Genomic DNA, 26,951 nt, shown 5'->3' with positions numbered 1-26,951 from the left:
TAGTGAGCCGAACAAACATTTTGGGTTTTCCACCCCTGGGTACATACATGGCTCGATTCATCGCGTTGCATGCATGATTAATTTTCAGTGATATGGAATGGTTCCTTCCAGACTTTTGATTTAGGAATTTCCTTTTAATTGGCTGAAGTATTTGCAATATCTAAAATCATATGTAAGTGTCGGGCTATCGTATAGTAGGCCCTAGGAATACTACAATGAATTTTTGTTAGGATATCAGCCGATTGTGCGATACGACGACGTCGATTATCGGGAAAGAATCACTTACTCGAGGTTCTTGATTTCGCCTCTCTAGATACAATACTCTTTCGATGGTTTCTCTAGCTTTGTTGCAACTGCGAAGGGTGATCGTAATGCTGTTGTATGTTACAGGTGAATTAAGCTGCGACGGCCAGTATTCACAGTATTGACCTTCGTTATTCTGAAAGATGAACAAATCTGTGAAGTTGTCTGTTTTTATCTTATCTTCTTTAATATTTATCCAGATGTGAATTTTATCGAACGTTGTTTTCTGGGCTACAGCGTGTTACAGCTAGGGGACTGAATCTGCAAAGGCATATGTATTGGGGGGGGGGTCCAATGCATGACGTGGCACTGAAGTCCTGTGATTCATTGCATATGCAACAGAGCGTGGTAAAAAATATCAAGGAAGTTGTCTTCATTTCAAATAATGGATTTATACAGGTACCAGCGAATTGAACGAATGGAAACTAGAGAGGGAAAGAAAATATGCAAAACCCTACTTCAACGAGCGGATTGTTCAGCATGATAATTTCGTCAACTTGGTTATCCCAGACTGTACGCAGGAAATATTCGACAGTGGCGTTCGACGGTCCTTCGGATGCAATGAAATGCATTCTTTCCTGATATGCCTGTGGTAAAAAGTGCATCAGATCGTTGCTTTAGATAACCATTAATTTATGACTGAGACAAAACGACAAAATAGAAATTAGTGCGTCCGAATGGATGCTTCATATTGGTATTTATCGTAATATCTCTTAGGACACTTGGGGTCTGTGTTCGGTATGATCTTCTTATTGCGTTAGACCACGGTTACACTTCCTGAAACTCTCATATCAACACAAACATATGTACAACAACGAAATTGATCAAAACGTATTCAATGATACCATTATTATCAAACAAATACTTGCCTCAACAAATGTAGCATCGATTTTGATCCATTCGGTATCTTCCGGTTGTCGAACGATGATAGCGTTTGAAGCATTTGCTAAAATTTATAACTACAGTTAGTATTATTTTTTTGGCGACAAATTAATAATTGATAGGCTACTTCAGTCTCTCCATGTCAATCTCTTATCTGTTGAAGTAGCCTATGAATTTAAATTACAGATTAGGAGAAGCCGTTGAAGACACGCATTCTGTTTGTCTAACTGTAAAACTAATGGTATCAATAATTTCTCATTCACAGTATTGGTTAATAAATGGAGATATATAATGAATAACATTGATCTCTGGTTCTCAGGATTTGTCACTATGTACACTACATTCATAATCTTTATCTTATTTTCGTTGTAAGCAGTGTATGTATTATGCCCTTATTCGTAAACCGTTGATGAATGGGGAACACTACCGGTAGTTTTAATGTGTGAATGCAGTAAAAGTATCCACGCGAGTTACATTCTGTAAATTGATATTCCGTAAAAATTAAGTTCGTTTCGAGACATAGATAAAAAAGAGCTTACTAAAATACTCGTGAAGGGCATATGAAGAAAGAAAACGAATCGTAATAGGATTAATTCGGGTGTCGATAATGGCTGGTAAAATATACGAATAACGTATTGAAGTAAGCTACAATCCTTTGTATCTTATTGAAATCATCTCGGAAATTTAGATTTTACTTACATGAGTTATTGTCACGTCTTTTTGAATTCAGAGCGTCAAACTCATTAAGAAGTAGTAGCTCTCCGTTTGCGCTGTAAACATAATATTTGAAAGTTAGCAAATGATATTTGCAATCAGTGGGCGATGAAATGCTCCCGACACAACTTGAGAAACATTGATGTTGGGTTTCGAAAGTCGGATATAAACACAACTAATTGTCGTAGTTCATGTTAGTTTAGTGGCTCCCAAACAGGGCATATTCCTCACTATACGAGTATTTGGAATTTGGCTTTAATTTTGTGAAGGCAGGTACACCACTTATCACCAAACTTTTTATTTTGAAGAACTGTTTTGTATGCGACTATTTATTTATTCAATCATATATATATTATATAAATAAGATTGATTCATTTTGCTTGCTTCCTACCTACAAGTATGTTCTGGTACTGTTTGAAATCCTACGTTTTCGTAAACTATCAATGTTTTTGGAAACTATTCAAAGTCAGCATATACCTGGTCAGTAGGATCGTTAGGTCTAAATTTTCTACAGAGTAGAAACTTTTTTGCAACCTGAATTTCGTTTATATCGTATCATTTGACATTTTACAGCTTGTAGCCTACCGCTGTAGACGGCCCATTGTCTGCTCATTGTGAACATTCAAAGGAAACATAGGTTGACATGGTGTTATGCTCAAAGTACCGCAATATCCTAACTCAGTGGTTCTCAACCGGGGGTCCGCGACGCATTATCAGGGGGTCCGCGAAACCTTAGAATTTGTAAATTATTGTTAACCTAATTTTCATTTTTTTGAATAGGAAAAGCATGAGACGGTTTAGCCTAATAATTGCTAAAACGTTAGGACTAACATCATTAAAATTGTCTTCTGAGGTGAAACATCCGACGGTGCAAACTAATTGTAATTGTTAAATTGCCAAGAGCCTGCCTATGCAAACATGTTTCTGTTTAGCGATGTTTAATGGGGCTTGTGGAAAAATGAAATGTTGGAGATAACAAGGTCAAACAGGGTGGCTTCGAAATCTTTGCAAAACATTTGTGGTCATTTTGTGGCTGTTTATCACTAGACTACAACTAATATTTACACAAGAAAGATGACGTCTGCACGATAATGGAACTAATCTTCAACGAAATCCTGTGGGAGTCCGCGGGGGTCGTTGACAGTCGAAATGGGGTCCACGAAGATAAAAAGGTTGAGAACCATTGTCCTAATTGAAGAAAGACTGCGTGGACATTGCGTGGTTCTTATATCAAGAAGCGCATGATGAAAATTGTGATGTTGACAACATTATCATAATGAAGCAATACGGTGTGTCACCTGCAGTGTACGCACAACTTCAGTGTTGCCAGCCAAAAACTGCCGCTGTTGAACGTTTTTTCTCCATTCTTGGCAAGCTACTTAGTGAACACATACACTTTTTAATCGAGAATGTGAGAAAGTATCATGAAAACAATTTGAAGATAATTTGTGCAATTCTAACATTATGTAGGAAAACACCTATTTTGCATAAGTTAGGTCAAAATTTTGTCAAAATTAAATTTTATAAGGTAAAAATTGTCAAAAATTTGACTTTTAAGGTCAACATATTCCATTGTAGGTCAAAACAATTTGCCCTACTGATCACAAATATAAACATACCCAATTTGATCGAAGTAATTCATAATCATCGGAAGCGAAAGCGGAAGCCTTAATTGATTTTAAACCTACAGCTACCGGATGGTGAAAAACACAACTCAAATGACGATCTATTTCTCTTCAATTATATATTTGTACGAGAGCAGTACACATCTCTCTCCAATGGAAGGCACCGTATTTTGTGATTTTTATTCAATTATGTATACATAAAATAGCAATAATTTAATAAATGTAATTCTTTCTGTTTGGTTCGTCCACATCATCGGGTCATCTCATCGCAGTCGTTGTCGTCGTAGTAGAAGTCGTAGTAGAATCCGCCGCTAATTGTAGTCGTAATTTAATCGTTATTGATGGTTGGTGGATAATTATGGTTGGTATTCAGGGAGGGGTATTGTTGGGGGAGTGATATGGGTTGGGAATATAGGATGGGCTGCGAGGTTAGGATGGCATAGGTTGTAGGTGAAATGGTAGAGTTTTGTGGGTCGACAAAACTTTAGTTGATTGGGCCAGCATATATTTGCGGTTGATTTTACTTCTTATGTCGTTGATGCGTTGGTTAGTGTTGTGGGCGTAGTCGAGTGCATTTTTCCATTCCCCCACTAAGGTTTTGACGTTCAGAAAACATTTTTTATTGGCGCAACTTCTGGTTCGTCGTATAAATTGCGCTTGATTTCGTCCAGTGTAGCGTCGATAGCCATTTGCAGGTCTATGTATATTGTTCCCGATCTTGTATGCTATTTGATAATTCATTAACGTTAATCGACTTTGGTTTCAATAGATTCGTAATCCATTCTGTTTCGAGAATTGTTGCGTTTGTTCTTATTATTATTATTATTCGGCTTTTTTGCTTGGCTGCATGCAGTTCCTCTGGTAGTCACTCTATCGCTCTGTCCATGTTTCACCGTCTCATCACAGCTGTTTGTCTGTTTCTGAGGTTTATAAGGTTTCATATCCGACTGCTTTTAGATGACTGGCTTTAGGGCTGTCTGTATTTCTCTTTGTTTGTCAGTATTGTATTTTTCCAACACCGCTTGCGCTCGGGTTGTGATCTATGGGATTAGCAAGTTCGTTGCCGTTTCATGCTATGAAGCGACAACAAACCTACCGACCATCGAATCACTTGACCGTGAATCACAAGTTACGCTTCTATCCCTTGGTTTTTTATCTATAGCTTGTCTCGTCGAAGCTTGGACCTGCGTTCTTCTGCACGATGACTCAGTCGTTTGCACATCGTGCATCCAAATTTTTTATTCGGGCATTCCCTTACAATATGTCCCGTCTGATTGTAGTTGTAACATCGCCTCTGGTAAGACATCCATACCCATCAACTTTTATATGGTAAAGCATGTTTTCGTTATTGAATTCTTCCACCCAGCTGTTAGTGAAACCATTGTACCTGTTAGTGTTTCTTATGAAGACTCTGGGCTGGTTGATGACCGTCAAGAAATCATATTCACTCAATTGTTCGGCTATATTATCCTCTTTAGATTCGTATGGTATTTCTTTAACAATGAGGTGTGTCGTTGTACGTCGTGGGAGTTCGAAAGTTATATTGCGGAATTTTGCTTCATTAAGGTTTTGTCTCATCTGGTGGTACAATTCATCTCTTAAGTTTTTTTCAATGGTTTCTGTGATCAAACTCATAATCCATATTCCTTTCCTCAGCTCAAATAAGCCTGCAATTTGATTGTAATATCTAGTTGTGATGCTGTTGCGTTGTAATTCTTCTATTATTGTAACGACCTGAATGTCTTCCTTTCCATTTATGTAGAAGGAATTTTGTCTGTTATGTTTGAACATCAGTATTTCCTGATTGGTATTCTCTGTACTGTTTTATTTTCTGCTCTTCCGTTACTGTTGCATATGATACCTATGTAGCAATTCTTCATGGATCGGTATCGTCAGCGTTGTACGTATTCATGGCCGTCGCCATTGTTAATCGGATAGTTCCTGAATTGTGACGACGTATATCCAGCTAAGCTGTATATGCAATATCATGTGTATCCAGTAGGCCTATATGTCGAGTATATTCAATATTCAGTAATATCTTGTCCTTTCCCGTACTAAATGGGTCCAAAAGCTAGTTATATTCCTCAGCGTCGAAATATTTAGTCAACTGGTTCTTGTACCATGAAGATGGTGTTCTTTAGTTCACGGAATTCTTCTACTTGGGGGTTAATTTCGGATAGAATATCGACTGAAGGGGCCCATGAAAAGAAATAGGTTGGACAAACCTGAATTAGGCAAATTACATTGATGGATTATCATATGGAATATTTTGCATGGATTATTCAACCCAAAAAGCTGCAGAAATTTTCGTCTATAGGTACATGCCTGCGCTTGGATAGTATTTACTATGTGTCAAAATTTTTGCGTCCTCATGACGTGGGAGCTACAAGCTCAAACGACGGTTCCAATTTACGATTTTCATGATAATGAGTTAATGACCAATCATGCAATGACTTTAATAAAGTATCAGTACACTTCACCTCCAATGGGATGACATACTTACTCTTCATTATAATTCGTTTTGAGCCATTCAGTAGGCTCCGAGTCGGTTTCCTTGAAATGGCATTGTTCCATTATCAGTTTATGAAGAAGCTGATATTGTTCCTGAAAAAATGGAAAAAATTAGGATTGACTAGAACATGGTGTGTGTATGAACTCACGAGTAATTATCCCTCGTGAAGGTAAATCAGGACTAGGGTCATAATATGCGAGATATTTCGATATGTGATATTCTCATCAATATGTACCCAAAGTCATGTGAGATCTAATTACTTACTTTGGTTTGAACCATATCTATCCGCTGTTGCCGCATTTCCAACACGTATTTATAGGCATTTATCTCATGATCACTCTCACCCAGAAGCAAATCGAATCCAATAAATGTACCTGTACGCCCCACACCAGCGCTGAAATAGAGGATGGGCAAACTATATGTTTTCTGTAATTATTAATTTAAATATACGTATAATGTACCTGCAATGGATCACGATCGGACTGTCTTTATCGGTAGCATGGAATTGAGTTATCATTTGCTTGTGCAAACGAAGAAATGCAGTAGTAGTTAGTGGCACTCCATGATCTGGCCAACTCATATACTGATTATGAGTCACCGTAATCTCTCCCTAATCGCACGAAGAGAATTCGTTAATATGTGTACGGAGATGGTTAGAACGAGTCATTGAAAGTCACTATGAAAATGACAGTAGTGTTTCAAATTTTATTTCATTCAGATAGGTACAGAGATACACGTATGAGGACATGCCGCGGCGAGCGACTTCAAGGGGAATCACAAACTTTCAAAATTGTGAGATACATCTTTGTGACTATCATAGATTTGTCAGTAACAGGGGAAATCAGCGTGCATAAGATGGATTGGCGGTGTCCGAATACTCTTTGGCAGTGCCATTAATGTAATCAAAATCACGTATTTTGGTAATGCTGCAAGACTTTGTTACTATCCTTTATATCAGGGGCGGGCAACTTCTCCAGTCGGCGGGCCGGATATAGGAAAATTTTGCTGAATCGATACATTATTCGCCCATTTATCCACATATACAAGGAATAAATCGTATTTAATGAATGCATTTTAACGACTGCAATGTCATTTCAAAGACATTTCTCGCCGATAATGACGAACACAATGTGGATTTGAGAATGGCATTGCCACACAGGTACCGCCATGTCTGCTTGTCTCTGATCAATTAAAACACGGTGCAATCCTTAATTAAGATTTGAAGGCGCTCGATAAGCCCGGTTCCCCAAATTTACCAATATATCAATTCATTAGGGTTGAGTAGGTGACGGGATAGCGTCGTTGTTCAACTGTGTGGCCTAATTTATCTCGATATTGAATTCATGCGGCCCGCGACCCGTTTTGAGTTGGCGACCCCTGGCATAAGCGGTGTCTTGCAAAAGCCTAGAAGTGTGCCGTACTACAGGTCGTCGGTTACGGAATCAAAAATAAGAACTATATCAGCCTGGTGTAACTGACCAGGGTTCGAAGGGTCGATTTGGGGTTAGCTTAGCGGGTTGGTTTGGTTAACCTCTTCAATAGTGTTTATTCATATTCAAGGGCCGTTTGGAAAAAAAGTACAATAATCTAAGATAGGCAAAAAAATACAAAATATTAGGAGCTACAATTTTCAAGAAGATGAGACTCTTACTACGACAATGCCAACAAATTATGCGTATTCCCTGATGAAATTCGTGGTCATACTCCAAGTAAGGATTGAATAAACGTAATATTGACCTGCTCGGGGACTTGTACTTTCAATAACGTCGTGACAATCCGGCCACATGTCTTCTCTTCAATGTTTCTGATGCGATAGGGACCGTACGAGACTTCTTTCTGAGGTTCCGGCCAGTACCTGTCACATTTTGGCTAAACGAGATAAGATTAATTAGGATAGGCGAAGGGAAATTAGATTTAATCCACCGTCAGCATAAAGATTTCTATTTTACGGTACCGTGAAATTCTCAAGATAACACTCTACGAATATAATTTAAACCTACCCTGCCGTTTTCTTCACATTTTGCCAACATGACAATAATTCTGCATCCTTGCTCCACTATCATTCTCCAGAAGTCAATGCTCGTACTAGGCAGAGGCCCCTGTGTCGCTATAAACATCTTTTTGCTGCCCTGGAGATTTAAGTGCGTAAATCAAGTCCTCCAATGCGTCTGGGCTATTGGCTCCCATGATGTGGGAAATCGCAGTTTTCATGTGTGGAACAGACGCACTTGCACAATCAATTCAAAATTCACGGTTACGGTTACAAATTACATGCTTCGGAATGTATAGGTCGCTAATTTTATGGCGAGCATGCTACAACAGTTTACAAAAACTCATTTTGCATTCCGGATAACTGATATTGGAGTCACAAACACATATAGCCGAGTCATAATGACATGCAATAAAGCTTTCGTATAATTTTAAAGGTTACCGGTGCACAAGAAGTGTTATTCTGCAGTGAAAGCCGTTTGTTTATGACTACTGTCAGACGTCCATGGGTTATAAAAATAGGTTGACCGTGGCATCCGGAATATCACTCTAGTTAGCTTAACGCAATGACTATAAATGTAATGACTAAACTAAAGTTAAAAGAAAACGCGACCATAGTTACCTCGAACTCACATTCACGTTTGTTCAGTAAAAAATATGTGCCCCACTGTCATTGGTTTTCATTAAATGGGTCGCCACTGTCAATCGTGGGGCGACTTAACTTCTATCCAACTAATCGAAAGTCCTTACTACTTTATTTGAGGGAACATTTATAAGGGTTGGATCGAAGGATTTGAGGTTGTGGGGAAGGAAGACTCGGAAACAATCAGAAGTGGGAAATGAAGTAAAATTGGATGGGAAACACTCGTCTAAGCTGAGTAGATCTCTCTGCACGAATTCAGATATTATCCACCACTATATTATATTAATAATAATATTTATGAAGATACCTTGATGTAACTTGCATTTATATACCCATCCGCACCTTCTCCTTTCAAACAAACCCGGTTATTGTCATCTGCAGAGAAAACGATTGCATGGCGGTAAGAAAATCAAATACTCCTGTCTTATATGGCGATGAAAAAAACGAATAATTCATAAACATATAGCTAAGGATTTTGCGCTTGAGGACATTTGTGATGCTGCTTTCTCCTAGGTCAGTGAAATGTGACAGTGGGAACTTCCGCATAATGGTGTAGCCATAATTAATCTAATAACAGTATGATAACTTTTTCTGGCGAACCCTCTCGACTTGGTGATTCACTTTTATCATAGTAGCTTATATATTTCTCTACATTGAATTTCAATTTATTATAATAATTGGTTTATAAAATTCTATCAAATTATGTACTGGGTAGGGCTGAACATGTCTTCAACAATGTTCCCAGCCGGTGGTGGATATGATGAAAGAACAAGTCTAAACACCAAAATAAGTTATAACAATCGTTAAAATACAAATCTCACACGGAAGAATGTTTTTGTATCGATTTTTCATGCTGACTTCATCGCCCGAAGCATATGTATAAGGTGGTGCATTTCTTTTAGCTTCCTGTTTCAGTTTCTAAACAAACGCAACAGTTCTTGAACAATTGATACCTCCACAACGTAGGATATGATAAGAACTGAATTAATGGTGGTATATTAACTCTCGATGAATAATCGAAATGTGAGTTACACAATATTTATCGCAGCCTACAGCAAGTAGCATTATATGATGATTCTGTATAATTGGTAGGACTTTCTACAAAGTTTTATTATAGCGGAGCACGCAAATTTATTCAGGTTAATTCATCAGCCAACTACACTGCATTGTAATTTTCACCTCCAACATGCACGTACCGTGAATTGCTCTTTGAAAAGCATGCACTCATCTGCTTCCATTTGATCATAATGATCCTTCAACCTCTTTAGAGGAATGACTGTCACGTCCATATTAACGTATGTTTCTGCAGAGTAACGTAATAATAACAGTTAATTGATACAAAACAAGACCGCAATTCATACCATCTTTTACTAACTCCTCCAGCTGCGTCGGTGGGAAATTTGTATTCGGCTCATATGTCGTCTTTGGTGCATTTCTGTATATTCAGGCTCATTACAATCTTTATACAGCATGTATTTCTGTGAACCAGTAATATTTCAGAACTGACCTTTTGTGACGAATCCATGCGAACACTAGTGTCGCTATGAGTATGAGTGGTGCCAGAACGCAAGCAGTCACCCAAATTAGGCCTGCGCATGACGAAAGTACATTTATTATCGCGTATAGAAATATCGCTGCTGATTTCCCGTGTATTCCTTACTTTGACCTTGAGTAAACGATGGCAAATCTTCCAGGTTTACGTAGGTACGACTATATGTTACGATCACTTCATCGTCGCTAACCGGAGTCGTTGTCACTGAGAGCACCCTGAAAATAGAACAAAATTATATAATCCACGGTTCACCTCAAGGTTTTGAGGGATTCTCATCTGAATTGTCCATAATACTGGTCGTGTTCCTGACTTATTTCATATTTGCTAAACAAGCTAATATTCGTCTTTTTATGTTTCTTGTGACGCATATAAGGAGACCATTTGTAAGATATGCCATAACGTCTTGTATTCAACGTTATGGTAAATTTATTAATTGAAGTTTCAAGTTACTATTTTATAACCATATACACCAAAATAAAGGGGCTTATACCGGGTATACAATATGTAATATTATACTTGTCAATATTTATAGACTGTACTTAGCTATAGTGAGAGAGCAATTCCCTAGAGCAGTGGTTCCCAAGCTTTTTTATCTTGTGGACCCCGAAATTTTGAGTCCAATTCCTCCCTAGGAGACATCAGACCGATAATTTAAAAAAGGTGATTTTCTCTCGCGAGAACCCCTGTCGACTGGAGAATAAGACGGACGCTGTCGAGTGGTTGTTTCAAGCAGGGAAATACCAACACTTTGTCGACGTCAAAAATAATGGTATTGGTCCCACACGACATGGCTTCTGCAGCGCTTCGCTCCAAGGACTCCCCATACATCATCTAATATTACGATTAACATTTACACTATCACGCACGCGCACACATATACTCAGCGAACTAAGTTCGGTATCACGCGATTCGTCGAGGTGGCAGTGTTAGGTAACGGCGAACGCAAAACTTATCCATTCATTTTGTAGGCTTACCAAGCATCAATCGCTAATATAACTGCTATGAAAAATCAGTATGTAAAAATTTCCTGATCGCGCGAATTTATTCTAAAGTTCATGCATGGATTTAGTCAATAATGTCGGTACTTCCACATATAGCTTACACGTGACCAGAATTCCTGCTGAAGGTGCTAGAAATGGAGTCTTCCAAAATTTTGGCCACCCATGTCACACAGTTAAGACTATAGATGAAGTTTCGGGTGGGTTCACATTACGTTTTAGAAGCATGTTACCTCGGCTAAAGATTGTTGATAGGCTACTCGAAAGATTCCAAATTAGTATTTTTTGACAGGTTGATGTGATTTCCTCTTCTGGTCACATTTGTATCGCATGGCTAAGATTTCAAGGGTATGACGATCCGTTGCCTTCATTTATCAGCCGTGCAGTCATATCAATATCGACGGTTTCAGTAAACATGTGTCGGTAATTTTCGATTCTTGGCGTTATCACCGTCGATCTTTCTGGGAACACACTTCTCAGAATTCCGGTCTCTCGAAATGTTTATATGTCATGATATGTCCGAGCGCGGATATGCATGTGTCTAATGTTCCCGCACTAGCCTACTGAGCAACCCTCTAGGCAGCGGTTCTCAACCGGGGGTCCGCGGACCCCTGGGGGTCCGCGAAGCAGTTTGAGGGGGTCCGCGAGACCTCTAAATTTTTAAAATTATTGATAACCTAGTTTTTAATATTTTTAATTTGAGAAAGCATGATGCAGTTTCGCACCACAAGTGCTAAAACCTCATGACTCATATCATCATCATAATAGTCTGACATGAAATATCCCACTGTTTTTCATTACCAAATCGCCAATAACCTGCCTATACAAATATATTGCTGTTTAGAGACGTTTTGTTAGGGTTTGTGAAAAAAATAAAAACATGAAGATAGTAAAGTCAGCCAGGGTGATTTCGTGATGTTTGCTCAACCTTTCCAATTTGAAGTTGTCAGTTTCATCAAATTAGGGAAGTTTTAAATAAAAATTTCGGAAGTATGTTCCCTAATTTGTCCCAATAAAGGGATTGGAACCTCGCCACAAAATACATTTTACCCTGTGATATCCATAACTAGGGCTGGGCAAAATCGAGCACCTGAGTGATTCGATTCTGAATCACGTAAAATGCTTCGAGTCGAGTCGAATATTCGAGTATCACTCATTATGACGTCACAATATAATGTACCATGTCAAAGTTCAAATATGTACCTTCTATGCCACCACGAAGAACAAAATGCCTGTTATCCGTCACATTAATGATACTTTGGTGTTTTTTCGACGATACCGATTTCATTGCACTTCTCGACAATGTCGTTGGATGATCATGACTTCGAAAATGTGTTATTTCCAGTAACGTTCGTAGCTTTGTACTATGTCTCTTATGCTGCGACACGGCCAATCAAGGTTTCAAGGCTTCCTCAGTGGAAAATAGTATCAAAACTATAATTCTCGTTAATAAATTAACTTTCAGTTGCTAGGAGCGTATAATTTCAGTACTCGAAAAAATCGTCTTTTACTACTCGACTCGAATCATTGAAATTATTACTCGATTCAGATTCGAGTACTCGAATCATTGTGCCCAGCCCTATCCATAACTACTATTCGTTAATATTGCATTAGCTTCTATCTATCTTTGTGGAAATAGATTTTCTGCACTCCTCGTTCATATCAAAAAGAAGACACGGATTTTCAAGACATGACCACGTAGGCCTACCTCAAGAGATACAGCTGCAAAATTAACTTTGAAATAATAAAAGTCTACCCAATTTTTACATAAATAGTATGATGTAATTTCATGAAAAATCATTTTTTGCTGTTTATCACAATCCTACAGTTCATATTTGCGCAAGACAGATGACGGCTGCACCATCACTGAGCTAAATTTGAGCTAAAACTTGAGGGGGTCCGCGAGGGTCCGTGACGGTCAAAAGGGGTCCACGAAGCCAAAAAGGTTGAGAACCACTGCTCTAGAGTCTAGACTGATGCATCTCCATGGCCACAAGAGATACTAAGAAAATACCGTCCTTTCATACGTGAGAATACAGTTTTGACTCAATTCTGTAAATCAAGCGTATTAAATGCATTAATTTTTCATTTATAGGTTCTAGGGGCACTAAATCGCGCAAAGCGCGCAAATAAATATTTCAGGTTGAATGAATTTGTTTAAAAATAGTATATTTATTACTAATTTAAATAAATCACAAAAGAATGTGAGGCAAGGTCCAATCGCCCAATCCCAAATAAATGTAGCACAAGAAGATAGTTCGTCACTTTTCGTATTGGTAACAAGTTTAAGCATGTTTTTTCGCTCGGGTTGCTGTTCATTAAAAATTAATCAATTTCCAGTGACTTTGACTTTAATCGATGACGTTGGAAAGTTTCGTCACTGTCTCAAAAATGTTGACTTGAAAATAAGATACTTTCACTAGAGGTCTCGCTCTGATAGATTCGACACGACGTTAGACTGCTTAGGATAAATTTCGTTGAGAGGTCGTCACGGGCTCAACAAAATGTTCTCGCGAACTGCAATTGTAGCGCATCTGCACTGGTTTGAACATAAGGAGGAATTTGTATAGAAAGGAAAGATTTCAAGTGGCATTTTAACATACTTCCGGCAATAACAGAGCCGAAAGGAACCTATGTTCGGAAATAACTAATTGACTACTTGAAAGTTCGGACATGAATGATTTGGTGAAACCGTTACGATCCGAAAGAAAAATCCCCCCCCCCCCCAAATAAAAAATTACAACATTTCCCCAAAGGGGGAATGCCCCTGGTGGTAACCCCTGCCCTAGCATATTGTGTCATTTCGATTTGCTGCAACATACTTTCGAATAATATTTCTATTGAAATATGACAACTGACCTGTATTGAACACCTCGATAATCCAGCGCTACATTTTTAGCTTTGATAACAGTTGGCTGAGCGATAGTTCTTTGTGATATTGTCATGGTTTTAGAGACATCACAACTTGTAGCCAGTCCATTTCCAAGGGTGACAGGGATTGCAATCCCAATATCCATTTTTTTCCTGTTACGGAGAGAACACCATACCAAGATTGCTCACCATGACATCTTGTCAAGAAAGCCACGTTAGGAGAATTTGAATGTGTACGATGCAGCAGATTCCCGAAACTCGTGCTGTTTTGCGATATCGTATTTCCGGGACCGCCAAACACTATCGCTTGTTACACAATTTCTTCAATCATTGCGAATTCATTTGAATAAAATCAGGTATGAAACCACGGTAAACTATCACTTACAGTTAAATAATCTATCACTTGGAACAACAAACAATTCAAGCATAGGCCTATCTATATTCATTTTACGCATCTCTGAATAACCTTACTGTGCCCTATGTAATCTGTAAGGGGGTGGATGGATGAATGAATAAATTGGCGCTAATGAATGAGAAAATGGCAATGTGACAAAAGTTGATATTCGACTTACAAAATCCAGCGATATACAGAGGCTTGGTATTGACAAACAATGCACGGGTTGGCCTAATGAAGTTACAATGCCATATTATCGCAATTCATTTTCGTGAAATTGATGACATCAGTAGAATAACATCTACATATAATGAAAATCAAGTAGGACTCGTGAATTCGAATAAAGATGTGTTTAAATCCACTTACCTTTCTAGAGCCATGGCAATATAACCGCCTTCCACTTTTTCGGAGAGCGCATTCGAAGACAACTGTTGCAAATCGTTTAACGATTTTGGAAGTTCGCCATTATTGTCTTTGTAAAGTATCACAAACAGACAGCTGTAGAGTTAAAAGATATCACCTCTTTCGTATATTCTGTATGCGTATTGGGCTAGCAATATTGCCGCCCTGATGCGATACAATAAGTTTAGTAAACTCATATATGATACAATTACGCCGTAAGAATAGACTTATCCGTTTAGTCTAGGTATGTTATACTGTAAAATTATTGTTATGCCTTTTGAAGCAGGTTTATGCCAAGATCGACTTTCAAATTGTAGTGTAAGTCGCCATTGACCATTGTACGGTTTTAGTTAGAATACAGGTTACACTATAGTTCAGTCGGTGGGGTGCCGTGTTTGGCATATATACTATCTATTTTAATTCATTACCTACAGCAGTCACATCAAACTCAATCCCTGCCACGCGTCGCTTTCAAAACACTTGTTTGTAAGTGTATTTTATCAAGCCTCGAAATAGGGATAATGATGTCTCCATTTTGGCAACTACTTTACCCGCGAACATTATAATTCGTTGAAATATAGCGATTGGTTGATTGAATAGAGATTTAAACTAATGGAAGTTATTGCGTTGTAAGCAATACAAGGTATTAAACTGTAGACTCGGACGGTCCTTATGTGGCTCAATATTTTAATTTAATCTTTCGGGTTTCGACGAATTTGGAAATATCAACCGACTACTGGCACTATAGGGAAAGTGGGAGTTGTTGAACAAGTATTTATACTTTAAAAGTACAAACTGTATGGGTAATTAGATAATATTTATTCGTGCAGCATTGATACTTCATGTATACGGTATATGTTTTCCGAGCACTCTGAGCACCCACTTCCATACAGTGCCCACATATATATACGAGCTTTTTTCTCTTCTAAAAAAGTAGCGTTGTTGTCACTAATTTGTGAGTATGGCGATTTGAGTAGTGAGCAACTACGTCGCCGGCGGGTGATAATGTGGTATATGACGATTTCACGAATTTGCTACCTTGCAGGACTATATACTTTTAAGTGTTATTTATGTTAACTTTTGATAGAAAACTGGTGGATAGTACTATAACTAGAATTTGCTCAGCATTGCGTCACGGATTCGATTAAATTTTTTGGCGGGAAGCATCCGGCCTTACGCCCATTATGACGGAGCTATAAAACCTGGATAAACACAATGTTCGAGCATCTTAATTCTACAATGGTGACGTTCGGAATCAAATCCAGAAAGAGCACCGTGTTTCCCTTGTTAGAGAATACGTTGCTATGTCGGATATACACCGCAACGTTACCTGATTGCCCCGTTTGATTCGTCAGTCACCATCGGAATCTGTAGCAGACGAGTCTCTTCACGTTGGCCGTTTGACGTCATGTCAATGATAGCTGGTGGCACGTCGTCAGGTCCTATAATGGAAATTTACAGCAATGGACGTTAGCGGTCTTAAAGCTGTTCCATCACGAGTTTCTGTGATATATTAACTAATCAAATGCTTTCCCCGTGCGATACTAAGTCGTTTCTAGAGTTGTAAAGGTGCAAGAATTACATAACTTTGTGAAGAAGTTTGAACTAGCGATGATTCATGTTACAGCCTACTCACGGCCAATCTGGGTGAAGCTTTATTTCAATTTCATACTCCATTTCGCTAATTCAAATGTATTTTAATTGAAGACACAAGATAGTGGTGCTGACCAAAAGATATTATTTTAGTTGTGGCAGAACAAATTAATTTAAATTCAGATACGGCGACCCAATCACGAGTGTCAATGGGGATGTCACAATTTCAATGCTTATTATAAGAGACAAAGATAGACAATTTTAACGGAGTCAATGATTGTGGCAGAATAATATATGCCTAATGAACCTCAATATCAAGTCATTGTCACCTACAACAAGGAGTTCTGAATATGTGTAACGTCGTCAATTCACTATGCATGAAACCATGCAAGACCTTTGTCGTCATAGTATACAGCGCTATCATCGAAACAACACTGTTCTTCCGACAGTTTACGTTTATTGTATTTATTAGTGATTCTAAACAAAGGGTTGATTCACTTCCATACTAAAGCAAGCTTTGTTAGTCTTCAGGTTATGACCCTGACGATCTATTCAATTTCGCATACCTATTTTCAATGAAGAATTTGTTTCCTGTTCATTGCACAGATGCTCAAAGTTTCTATATAAACTGACCTTCTCAATCTGTGACACAGCGCGAAAATAAATTCCTCACACAACTAGACACCTGCTGTCATGAATAAGTATTCTTAGAATTTAGTTCGTATTACACCATATCGAGTATTACTCGTAGTTAATCGTCGTTAATCGTCGTTAAAATAGAATAAATTTATGCATTTTCGTGCATTTCTTTACATTTAATTGCAACTTCACATTGATAAAAACTTTCAATTCACTTGGTCCTGCGCTCTAATATAGAATGTAGATTGGAATAGACACGTGCAGAATCGCACATATATAAGGGATGGTGCAAACCCCTTACTGGCTCTTGTTCGTGTGAACGCGAAATTTTTGAAAATGTTCGATGACAGTGGTCTGGAACCTATGGTTCGCGAACCATATATAGCTCCTTTAGGTATACGATATGGCTCTTCGCCAAATATTATTTTTGTACTGAATTGATCAATATTGCAGCAACTTGTTAGTAAATTTTCCTCACGGCCAGAATAATTGTTCTCGGGACAGTATAAACATGTCCTTGAGAGGTAAACACAATGCCGTCTTCAGGTTTAGAAGCCCGGACCCTCTTTTCAAAATCCTCAAATGTTAGTTGCTGTCGCGCCGACGACCAATATCTCTCGCGAATTCGGTGTACCCGACTTGAACTCTTGGATTGCACGATACGTTGATTGATCAAAGAGAATAGCAGACATGACGACGTCCATCAGACAACGCAGTTTTCAAATACACTGTCTTCCTGATCTGCGGTGCGTAATGAACTGCCGTGGACGTTACAATCACGATTACGAACTCAAATTACAAACAACGTCATGGCTATCCACGTTCATGATTGGTAAGTAGCTCTGTTGTAACGGCGATGAAATATAGGCCGGTAGCGCACCGTTATATGTTACCAATGAATACAATACTTTGATAATTTAAAGGTCAACTAGCATTTGGATTTTCAGAATCGATATAGAGTTACATTCGTTTAATATCAGTTATACGAAATTTACGATGAATAGCGTTACCAATAGCGAGTCTTGGACCATCTGAGCTTTACCTCTCATTTCGCGCTTTATTTTCTAAGAATAAATATACAAATTGTGGTATTTTGGGAGATAACTGTTCAAAATCAAGTCATTCATGAACTAATTAATCGATAGAAAATACCAATAGTAATTGAACGTTTCAAAATTTTCGTTTACTCACCCTGGCAATAAGTGAGGTACTGCCTGACTTGCCTCTCCTGACCCGACGTCAGTGAGGTATCACAGCTTAGAGTGGGTATGGGTATGGATATACACTGCTGTAAACATGTTTGGCTCCACCTACGCATGCGATCATTGGTTCTCGCATTTAAAGGAACATAACGACGAGCATGCCTTTTCGTAACTCAAGTTTCAATTCCAAACTTGACTAAGGCAGCCAGCATGATCAGTACGAGATGTTATAGAGAAAATGTGGCGAACGTGAACCCATTACGTCACGTGACGTAATATTCCTAATTCTGACCATACATTTGCAACGGCTTAGGCCAGGGGTGGGCAATTATTTTTCTTCGCGGGCCAAATGAGGAGCAGAAATATGTTAGCGGGCCAACTCAGAAATTTTAGAGTATCCAGCGCATTGATTTTATTTCTAAATTGGGAGCAGTGAATTACACGAATTGGTGCTCAGTGGATGTGTTGATATTGAGGAATGACAACGTGACGGTTAATTACTCATAAAAATATCTATTTGCCGTCACATTTTGAAACAATGTTAAACATGATACATTTTGAACTCTCTTTAAACCCCTATCCGCGTTTTTCTATCAATACCAACCCCATCGAGATGCACGAGATGTCCTGTAGGTAGGCCCTAATCGCGCGAAGCGCGGAATTTTTTTATGCTTCATGATTCAATCGGTCAATAATATTGGTAATTGCAAATATATTGCTATATTTTTTAACCTCTCTCAGCCCACGTAGTGGCCTACTCAGTTTTACCGCTAGAGTTGAGTGAGGTACTGTCTTGGAAATATTCGAGACGGCCGTTGGTATAATTACCTCGTTACATGTTGTTATTTCGTGACCCCCCGTCTGCTATGTGAAAAGATATTGAAATCGCCAAAGCGTACCGAACTAGAAAGACGACCCCGATTCCCGATTGGTATTTCTTCACTGGCAAATATTGCTTATGGACGACGGGACTTTGTGATTTGGTCAACATAAGGGTAGTCCTTTTCGACCAAGGTTTTCTCGCTGTCGAGGTTTATTCTCTTTACTTAGTCAATTTTATCAGCAGCTGCAATTGCAGTGCCTTCTCGGAATCCCGTGTTGGCCTAAAGTTCATTTATGTTGGTGCGTCGTGGCGCGGTAATGGCTAACGCCGAAATGCCCATTCTAAAAACCATTGAATAAAGTTGCATAAATTTTCAAAAAAATACCTTACAATTTATGTTCACTCATGAAATAATTTTGGGTGCCCGTCGAGCTCGCCACGCAAATGGGGGTTTGAGGTGCGGTAGTTAATTTTCTAAGGATCATATATAACTTATTGTCTTGGTAGCTGGTTTCTGAAAAGTGTGCAGCTTGCCGAAATGGCCTTGTTGATTAGCGAAGGTTGCAGTCATTAACCATCTTTGAATTTCAACTTTCGGCTTTCTTTTTTTGACATAATTTATGGGGGGTGATATATTCATAGAAATCATGGGCATTGATTCACTTGTTTCATGAATTATGGATTTGGAACAGGGTTGTAACCAAGTCACAAGGCTCCGAGTCACAAGTCAAATTCACTTTTATTGTTTTCACTCGAGTCAAGTCGATTCATTTTCAATTCACCATCGAGTCAAGTCCGAGTCCAAGTCATCGAGCAGAGGGTCAAGTCCGAGTCATGGTATCAGTCGAGTCGAAGTCGTTATGTTGACTGCTCAGTTTCCAGTTAAAGTCTTGTTAAACTCCCTTCATATAACTATATTTGGTGATATCGAATGTTTCGCATTTATAATATAATACTTTTCCTCACTTTTACCAGTTTCTGGTCGCATTTTCAGGTACCAGTAACAATCAGACGAAATCCCAGCAGGATGGTGACTTCACAATTCTTCGAAATTACCATGAAATGTCGGTCTTGGCCGTCTGAGTCTCGAGTCAATGACTTGGTCCAAGTCATGAGCAATGACTCGAGTACAAAGTCGAGTCAATACACACATTGACTCGAGTGTAGTCGAGTCATTTCCGTATTTTTTAAAAATGACTCGAGTCAAGTCGAGTCATCAGAAAATCGTGACTCGAGTCGGACTCGAGTAACAATTTGAAACACAGACCGTGTAATGCGCAATGTGACAATGGCACCAAAGAAGGTTTTGTGACTTCTTGTGACTGTAATTCGAACGGGATAACCTGCTACATTGACTTTAGTTTTAATCTGGATTAGGCATGTGAGGTATGTATAGGCTGCGTAATCACGGTATGTTAATGAACAGACTTGATAGTAAACGATTTTTAGGTCCAGTTTTTACATCGTATGGTTTTAGTTCACGCAGCAACACTAAAAAGTAGGTTTGATATTATAAATTTCAAGCAGCCTTTCGCGGGCCGCACAGAATCGCTCGGCGGGCCGCATTTGGCCCGCGGGCCGCACTTTGCCCAGGCCTGGCTTAGGCCATAATGATGAAGTAGATGCTGACCTTTTGAACATCTCCGACTGTATCGATAGAAAAAACAGATGCTATCCGTGGCAACATAGCGTGTTGGTATTAAGATTACTCACACTGAGGGTCTGGGCTATATTGCACAATGCATTTCTAAGGCGTGGTCAGACCATTGATATTGATTAGAGTGAAAAACTGGTCTCTATAGTTGCGACAGAAAATACCTTAAAACCAAACCTATAAAGAAGCCAACGAATCAATCAGATGGATTTGGGTTTAAGATACAATAAACATATTAAACCAAGATAGCACCGGTATATATATACCCCTACATGGATTTTTTACATTATACAACGATGCATTCCCTACCAGACATGGGGTGATTACTTCATGAATGTAATCGATTGCGATTACGATTACTTCCGAATGACGCGATTACGATTACGATTACGATTACAGCAAAATCAGGAGGTAGTCGATTACGATTACGATTACATTGGAAAAGTAATCACGATTACTCACGATTACATATATTTTACATCTTAGAAGCTATGCTGGAAGACAATATATGGATTGTGCCGAAAAAGCCTAAGGAGATAACAAACACGCTTTAAAAAAGATACGTAATTTGCTTGTTACGCCATAATGTACCTATTGCCCATTTTTATAGAGGTCAATTTATCGCGCCCAACGATTTGGATTCTTGGTCGGGCCATAACTGCCACACCAAAAATTTTCCAATAGGTTGGAGAGCGAGCTCAAAGGGGACTCCAAAAGTATTTCGTGAATCAACATAGTTATAGAGTATTTTCGAGAGATCTAATGAACTTGAAAATCCTCTCTAGATCAGTGATTCCCAACCACGGCTCCCAGCTCGCCTATACTTGCAGCTCCCATTGACGTTGGAAAATCCAACAAAAATTAAAAAAAATCAATCTATAACAAACAAAAAAATTGATATTCAAAAATTACACTTGCTTGGCTTGGAAACTGGAGTTTATAATTAAGGGTGGAGACCAATTCCTTTGCTGTCGAGTAACGATTCTCTACTCAGCATCGATTTCGTTACTCAAATCACGTCAGAAAGTATGCTCACACTCAAATTTAAGTTTGCTTATCATCAGACCTAATTAAGAGCAAGTGGTGTTACAACACGTTTCACAACGCTATCAGACCATCAAGCCAATGGATCTTTGACTTGATTGTTAAGTTCAACGGCCGAATTGACGGAAGGAATGCTTTTTTGCCCGTGATGAAATTGTTTTCAAGTCCTATTGTAGTTAAAGTGGCCACTGACCCTAGTAGTTTACAACTTGATTTGCTAGACATGCAGTCATGATATAAGACAATTTGTTTGTGCGTCTCACGATAGTTTTTCTTTTAGTCTGCTACGTTTGAGCCACTACAATACAATTATCTGTTGATTATATAACAAATCGGAGGTCACGAATTAACAACATACACTAAAGTAGGTAATTGTGTGGCGAGATAGCGCAGTGGTATAATCCATGGCTGCAACAGCAATGGTTCCTACCGAAGTGTTGGAGGTTTGTCTAGGCTCCTCCTTACCGCCTCATCCGCGTAAGCGGTGTCTTACAAAAAGCCTAGAAGTGGGCCGTGCTACAAGTTGGCAGATACCGAATCAGAAATATAGAAAATCGGCCTGGTGTAAATGACCGTTGTAGTCGACAAACACCATGGATACCTCAAACAAGCAAACAAACTCTACAGGTAGAGAGAGAGAGGATTAAAAACTGAGAGTAATATAATGCAATTACTAATATTATTGACGAAATTAAGTCTTCAACTTGAGATTGTCATCCTATGGGGCCAAAGACCAAAGCTTGGAGTGGGGGACGAATTGCTGCTTTGGTCCTGACTCCAGCTGCATCTCACGCTAACATTATGTTTAAGCATATGGCCATGGCGGTAGGTCCCAATTTTGAGTAAATGATTGTGAAATAACGATTGGCGCCCGTTTTAAGTAGAGTCATATGAGAATAAGAAGAAGCGAACATAAAATTCTGCCTTCAACTTAATCAATTTAATACTGCAAGCTGCAGTTACGAGAAACGGCAAAAACGGCTCGGTTATGATATATATACAATACATATATATATATATATTATATATATATCACCAGCTGTTGATTTTACTGCTTCGTTGTTGAAACCCCAATGTTTTATATGACGAGTACAAAATATCAAATCTTCGTCCGGTGTCATACGTACTTAGATAGGTCTACTGTTCGCCCAGCAACAGCGGTCAAACTGCGTTTAACTAAGCATAACCAAACATCAACACACAAGTTACTATTTTAAACTACGCAGAGCTGGACAAATTATACTACTACTGCTGCAAGGTAGTGGCGTGTGGAACGTGTTGATAACCTGATATAGAACACGGTGTTCTTACAATCACACTGATGCATGACGCACGTAGTACGTACATCGAACTTCTATTTACTGTTTATGCTTCTTACGCAATGACACGCAAAGCTAACTGCGGCTTCTGACGTAACAATGAGCAGTGGCGTTTGAAAATCAGACTCTTGTGCTATCACGAACCTGGTATAATATCTCTTCCTTGTTCACAAATGTTCAGTTTATGTCACAGTCCTTGTACAAATAAAAAGTAATCGTTCTTTCACAGAGAAATCGATTAAATATGGGAGGTAGTCGATTACGATTACGATTACTTCGGAATTTTTTCGAATGTAATCGATTGCGATTACGATTACTTGAAAATGCTGTAATCGTCGTAATCGATTACGATTACTAATCACGATTACCCCATGTCTGTTCCCTACATCAATTCTCTACATCACTTTATGCCAATATTTGATTGGTTAATTAGGCAAAATTTGCTGACTACCTACATCAGGGGTGTCAAACCCAAATTGCGTCTCGGGCCGGATTCAAACCCTCGAATCGCTCGCGGGCCGGACCAGTGAACTGGTTATAAAATGTTACCATATATGCTCTTCATTTTCAATTGAATACTTTATTATCAAGCCTTTATATATAGTTTGTTAGATTTATTACCATGTGTCACGCATCGTCTGGATTTTATTCTAGCAAGTAGCAACACCTTTATTCGCGAATAATAGAGTTTGCCAAAATGCCACGATTTCCTGTTGAATAAAGTTATAAACAACTGAAACAGTGGTTCTAACGACGATATAAGTGAATATATACTTCTATCCTCCCTCAGTCGTAATCGGGTGTTTGCCCTTGCGTATGTGTTGTGAGGAATATAAGATATTTTACTGTGAACGCTAGCGTTGGAATTTGACTGATTAATATTATATCTCGATTCCAGTTTGTCTGGAGGCCGGGAGCAATCCAAACACAGATATTTGATTAGAATTATCTATAACTGAGATATTCTCCATGTATGTCTACGAATAACTACTGCGGACAACTACTTACTAGGCAATTTTTATTAAAACTCAGAGTCGGAACTCAGTACGCACTTTTTGCCTTTTCGAAATAGTGTGTCAATATCACCGGCTTGTTCCTAGTGGTGACAAGAGTGAATCGACAACACCGTATTCTACTTGTTATAATGTGGCCTAATGAAAATGCTCGACATTTGCTGTCTTGAGGGATTATTTCATACAAAAAGATCTCAACATGTAATACGAGTTTTCTGGATAATATAAAGGTTTTCAATCTACTTAGAATTGCTTCGTGGGCCGGATGATATCGTCTGGTGGGCCGGATGTGGCACGTGGGCCGTTTGTTTGACAACCCTGACCGACATGTAATGTAGTTCGTTCTTGCTGTGATGTGATTATACAGACAATCCTCACAGTAGACAGTCACTTATTATGCACGAATGGAAAGATGCATATTTCTAGCAAACTTTTCTAACAAAGCAAGTAATTTTTGAAATTGGCACGGTGCAAGGTCGTTTAGTGCTGAATTTCTTTCCATTCTGCCAGCTTCCCATATTGAGTGGTTCTAAGTTGAAATGCAAAGAATTTCAACCAAAAATGTAATAATGATATATTCTAATAGATGAAAAAGTTTCCCAGTGCAGAACCTACCATGGTTCCGTTCGCGAACTCGAACCTCCAAATGTCCGAGGTCCACACAGAAAACGGGAACTTGAACCTCCCGTACATACCATCCAACTGCTATGCTAATTACAATACCCTCTTGGTCATAGCATACCTCGCGATGGTTTGTGAGGTAATGTTAATTAGATCGCATTAAAGCCGCATGGTCACCAAATATTATTAATATTCCATTTCATATTAGATCTTGAGTAAAATTACTTTCTCAAAACATTTTATGATAATGTTTCGTCGTATCAAGGAAGGCCTTGAGACTGTAGAATTAATACAAAAATAAACATACATATCGATGACATATTTATCAACATATAGGGAAGTGATATGAAAATATATTTGTACGCCGATTCAAATCTTTGTATTCCATTCATATTTTTGTCCCACTAGGTAGAAAACCTACCTGCTTTTGGTGTCCAACATTCTCCAGTAGAATTGATGAAATTTCCATTTCCAGCACACGATCTAGCTGAAACTTGGACTCGATAGATTTTGTTCGGTTTCGTTTCAATATTGTAATTCATGTTCGGTGCATCAACAAAATGGTGTCCATCTAAGTTGTCCACTTTGTATGATAACTTGTCTTTGATTTCAGCAGTCCATGATATCTGTTTTGAAACGTCCATAAATATTATAGATGCTGTTAGGTAAATCGAAAATTCTGTAATTCTGTATTCATTATTATGCCACATTGAGTTTACTAACTAATAAAATAAGGAATATGCCAATTATTCAGTGACACTTATGGACGGTAAGTTATCAGCAACGATCCAAACGCATCCACAAATGAGAATAATGACAATCTAAGCGCCCATCTCAGCAAAATGAAGAACGCTGATTTAGAAGAGAGATTGCATTGCATGATTGTTTCCACTAATTGTGACTGTCGTATAATTTGTAAAAAATGGAACTCCCAAATAATGTATATGGGGCTGCCAATAAATTAGATCAACGTAAAAAGTCAGCACGGCAATGTCGTGATTGTGCAATGAAATAAACATTTTTTTAGGGAGCAGGAAGATATTTGCTAAGAAATACCAATAGCGACGGGAAATGCGAGACATCTTCAATTTCAGGGTTAACACATGGGAACTTTCGTAATGTAGTTAATGAAAATATATCAATATACGCAGGACCGTAGCTGCCGCACCCAAACCCCAACTTTGAGGGGGAGCTCGAATGGGACCCAAAATTATTTGCCAGTGACGACATACCAGTTTGAAATCGTGCGCGTCTTTTCGTTTAATACGATTGAGCGATTTCAATGTCCTTTGACACAGCAGACGAAATAACATCATGTAACGATTAATGAAGTTGTTATGCCAACGGGTCCACCCAAAGCTGTTTAAATATTATTTACGGCCCCACGTTTTCCAAGAAACCTCACTCAGCTCTAGCGTTCAATCTGATTACTTGAGCAGAGAGAAAATGAAGAATTCGTTAGCAATTTATACGCAATTTTTGATCATATCGACCGATTCAATCGTGAATTATAGAAAGTCTTCGCGCCTTGCGCGTCTGGCCGCTAAAAGCCTATTCACTAAACAGAACAACGGATGTCCCTGATAAGTATCGGCAAAAACGTGCAACCTGGCGGGGGGTCTGGGGGCGATGCCCCCTGAAAGGTATATTTATTTCCGTATGGGGGGGGTGACGATGTGCTGTCTCGATCCTGCATGTATCATTTCACACTGCATAACATTATCTAATACTTACAAATCAGTTTATTGGCTTTATAGACTGCTGAGGCAGTCTGTAATCTTAACAGCTTGAGTAAGTATCCTTAGTGCTAATACGTATTTATCCGTATCGTACTTCGAGATCGGAGAAGCACTTGGTTATTAAAGTCCTCTTATTTTCCAACGTATATAGAGAGATTGAGAACGCGAAAACAAAAATACGGAAATCATTTATGCGCGATGACGATAAAAACACAAGTATACTTACGTTATAACCGTCAAGATGATTAGTTTGGTTTTCAGGCGCAGTCCAAAAAACTTGGCAGATTGCAGTGCCATTTCCTTCTATTTGACTCGAAACATCACCAGGCAACCCTTGGCCAGTGGTGGTGTAAACCGTACGATTGAGTTTTGCGATGCAGCAGGTGGCTTCCGGACATACCTCTATCTGTAGATATTAA

At 38.7% G+C, this 26,951-nt stretch overlaps 3 protein-coding genes across 3 annotated transcripts in view; all 3 read right to left on the bottom strand.

Annotated features, from left to right (window-relative positions):
• Positions 1 to 1,048, bottom strand: part of LOC145437898 (receptor-type tyrosine-protein phosphatase epsilon-like) — a 30,079-nt gene extending 29,031 nt beyond the window's left edge. Inside the window, exons 1-2 of the mRNA XM_080315285.1 lie at positions 762 to 1,048; positions 287 to 439 (exon numbers count right to left, since the gene is read on the bottom strand). Coding sequence (XP_080171411.1) covers positions 287 to 439; positions 762 to 908 — 300 coding nt within the window. The 5' untranslated portion in view covers positions 909 to 1,048. The remainder of the gene's footprint in view (positions 1 to 286; positions 440 to 761) is intronic.
• LOC145437976 (uncharacterized) overlaps positions 1 to 26,951 on the bottom strand; it is a 574,293-nt gene that overhangs the window by 360,771 nt on the left and 186,571 nt on the right. The gene's annotated exons all lie outside the window — the stretch shown is intronic.
• The window catches only part of LOC145437884 (receptor-type tyrosine-protein phosphatase eta-like), a 35,987-nt gene continuing 10,148 nt past the window's right edge, over positions 1,113 to 26,951 (bottom strand). The window contains exons 8-25 of the mRNA XM_080315264.1: positions 26,759 to 26,938; positions 25,215 to 25,419; positions 16,216 to 16,327; positions 14,850 to 14,981; positions 14,078 to 14,242; positions 10,329 to 10,435; positions 10,176 to 10,257; positions 10,030 to 10,103; positions 9,865 to 9,971; positions 9,490 to 9,586; positions 8,976 to 9,043; positions 8,037 to 8,165; positions 7,774 to 7,905; positions 6,498 to 6,646; positions 6,301 to 6,430; positions 6,028 to 6,128; positions 1,885 to 1,955; positions 1,113 to 1,249 (exon numbers count right to left, since the gene is read on the bottom strand). Coding sequence (XP_080171390.1) covers positions 1,128 to 1,249; positions 1,885 to 1,955; positions 6,028 to 6,128; positions 6,301 to 6,430; positions 6,498 to 6,646; positions 7,774 to 7,905; positions 8,037 to 8,165; positions 8,976 to 9,043; positions 9,490 to 9,586; positions 9,865 to 9,971; positions 10,030 to 10,103; positions 10,176 to 10,257; positions 10,329 to 10,435; positions 14,078 to 14,242; positions 14,850 to 14,981; positions 16,216 to 16,327; positions 25,215 to 25,419; positions 26,759 to 26,938 — 2,163 coding nt within the window. The 3' untranslated portion in view covers positions 1,113 to 1,127. The remainder of the gene's footprint in view (positions 1,250 to 1,884; positions 1,956 to 6,027; positions 6,129 to 6,300; positions 6,431 to 6,497; positions 6,647 to 7,773; positions 7,906 to 8,036; positions 8,166 to 8,975; positions 9,044 to 9,489; positions 9,587 to 9,864; positions 9,972 to 10,029; positions 10,104 to 10,175; positions 10,258 to 10,328; positions 10,436 to 14,077; positions 14,243 to 14,849; positions 14,982 to 16,215; positions 16,328 to 25,214; positions 25,420 to 26,758; positions 26,939 to 26,951) is intronic.

This window comes from Botryllus schlosseri, chromosome 4 (assembly GCF_051294905.1).
Source record: "Botryllus schlosseri isolate E-star chromosome 4, Bs_hap1, whole genome shotgun sequence".
Taxonomy (NCBI): domain Eukaryota; kingdom Metazoa; phylum Chordata; class Ascidiacea; order Stolidobranchia; family Styelidae; genus Botryllus; species Botryllus schlosseri.
Note: the sequence above shows the minus strand (reverse complement) of the source record. Positions and strands in the feature narration are given on the sequence as shown.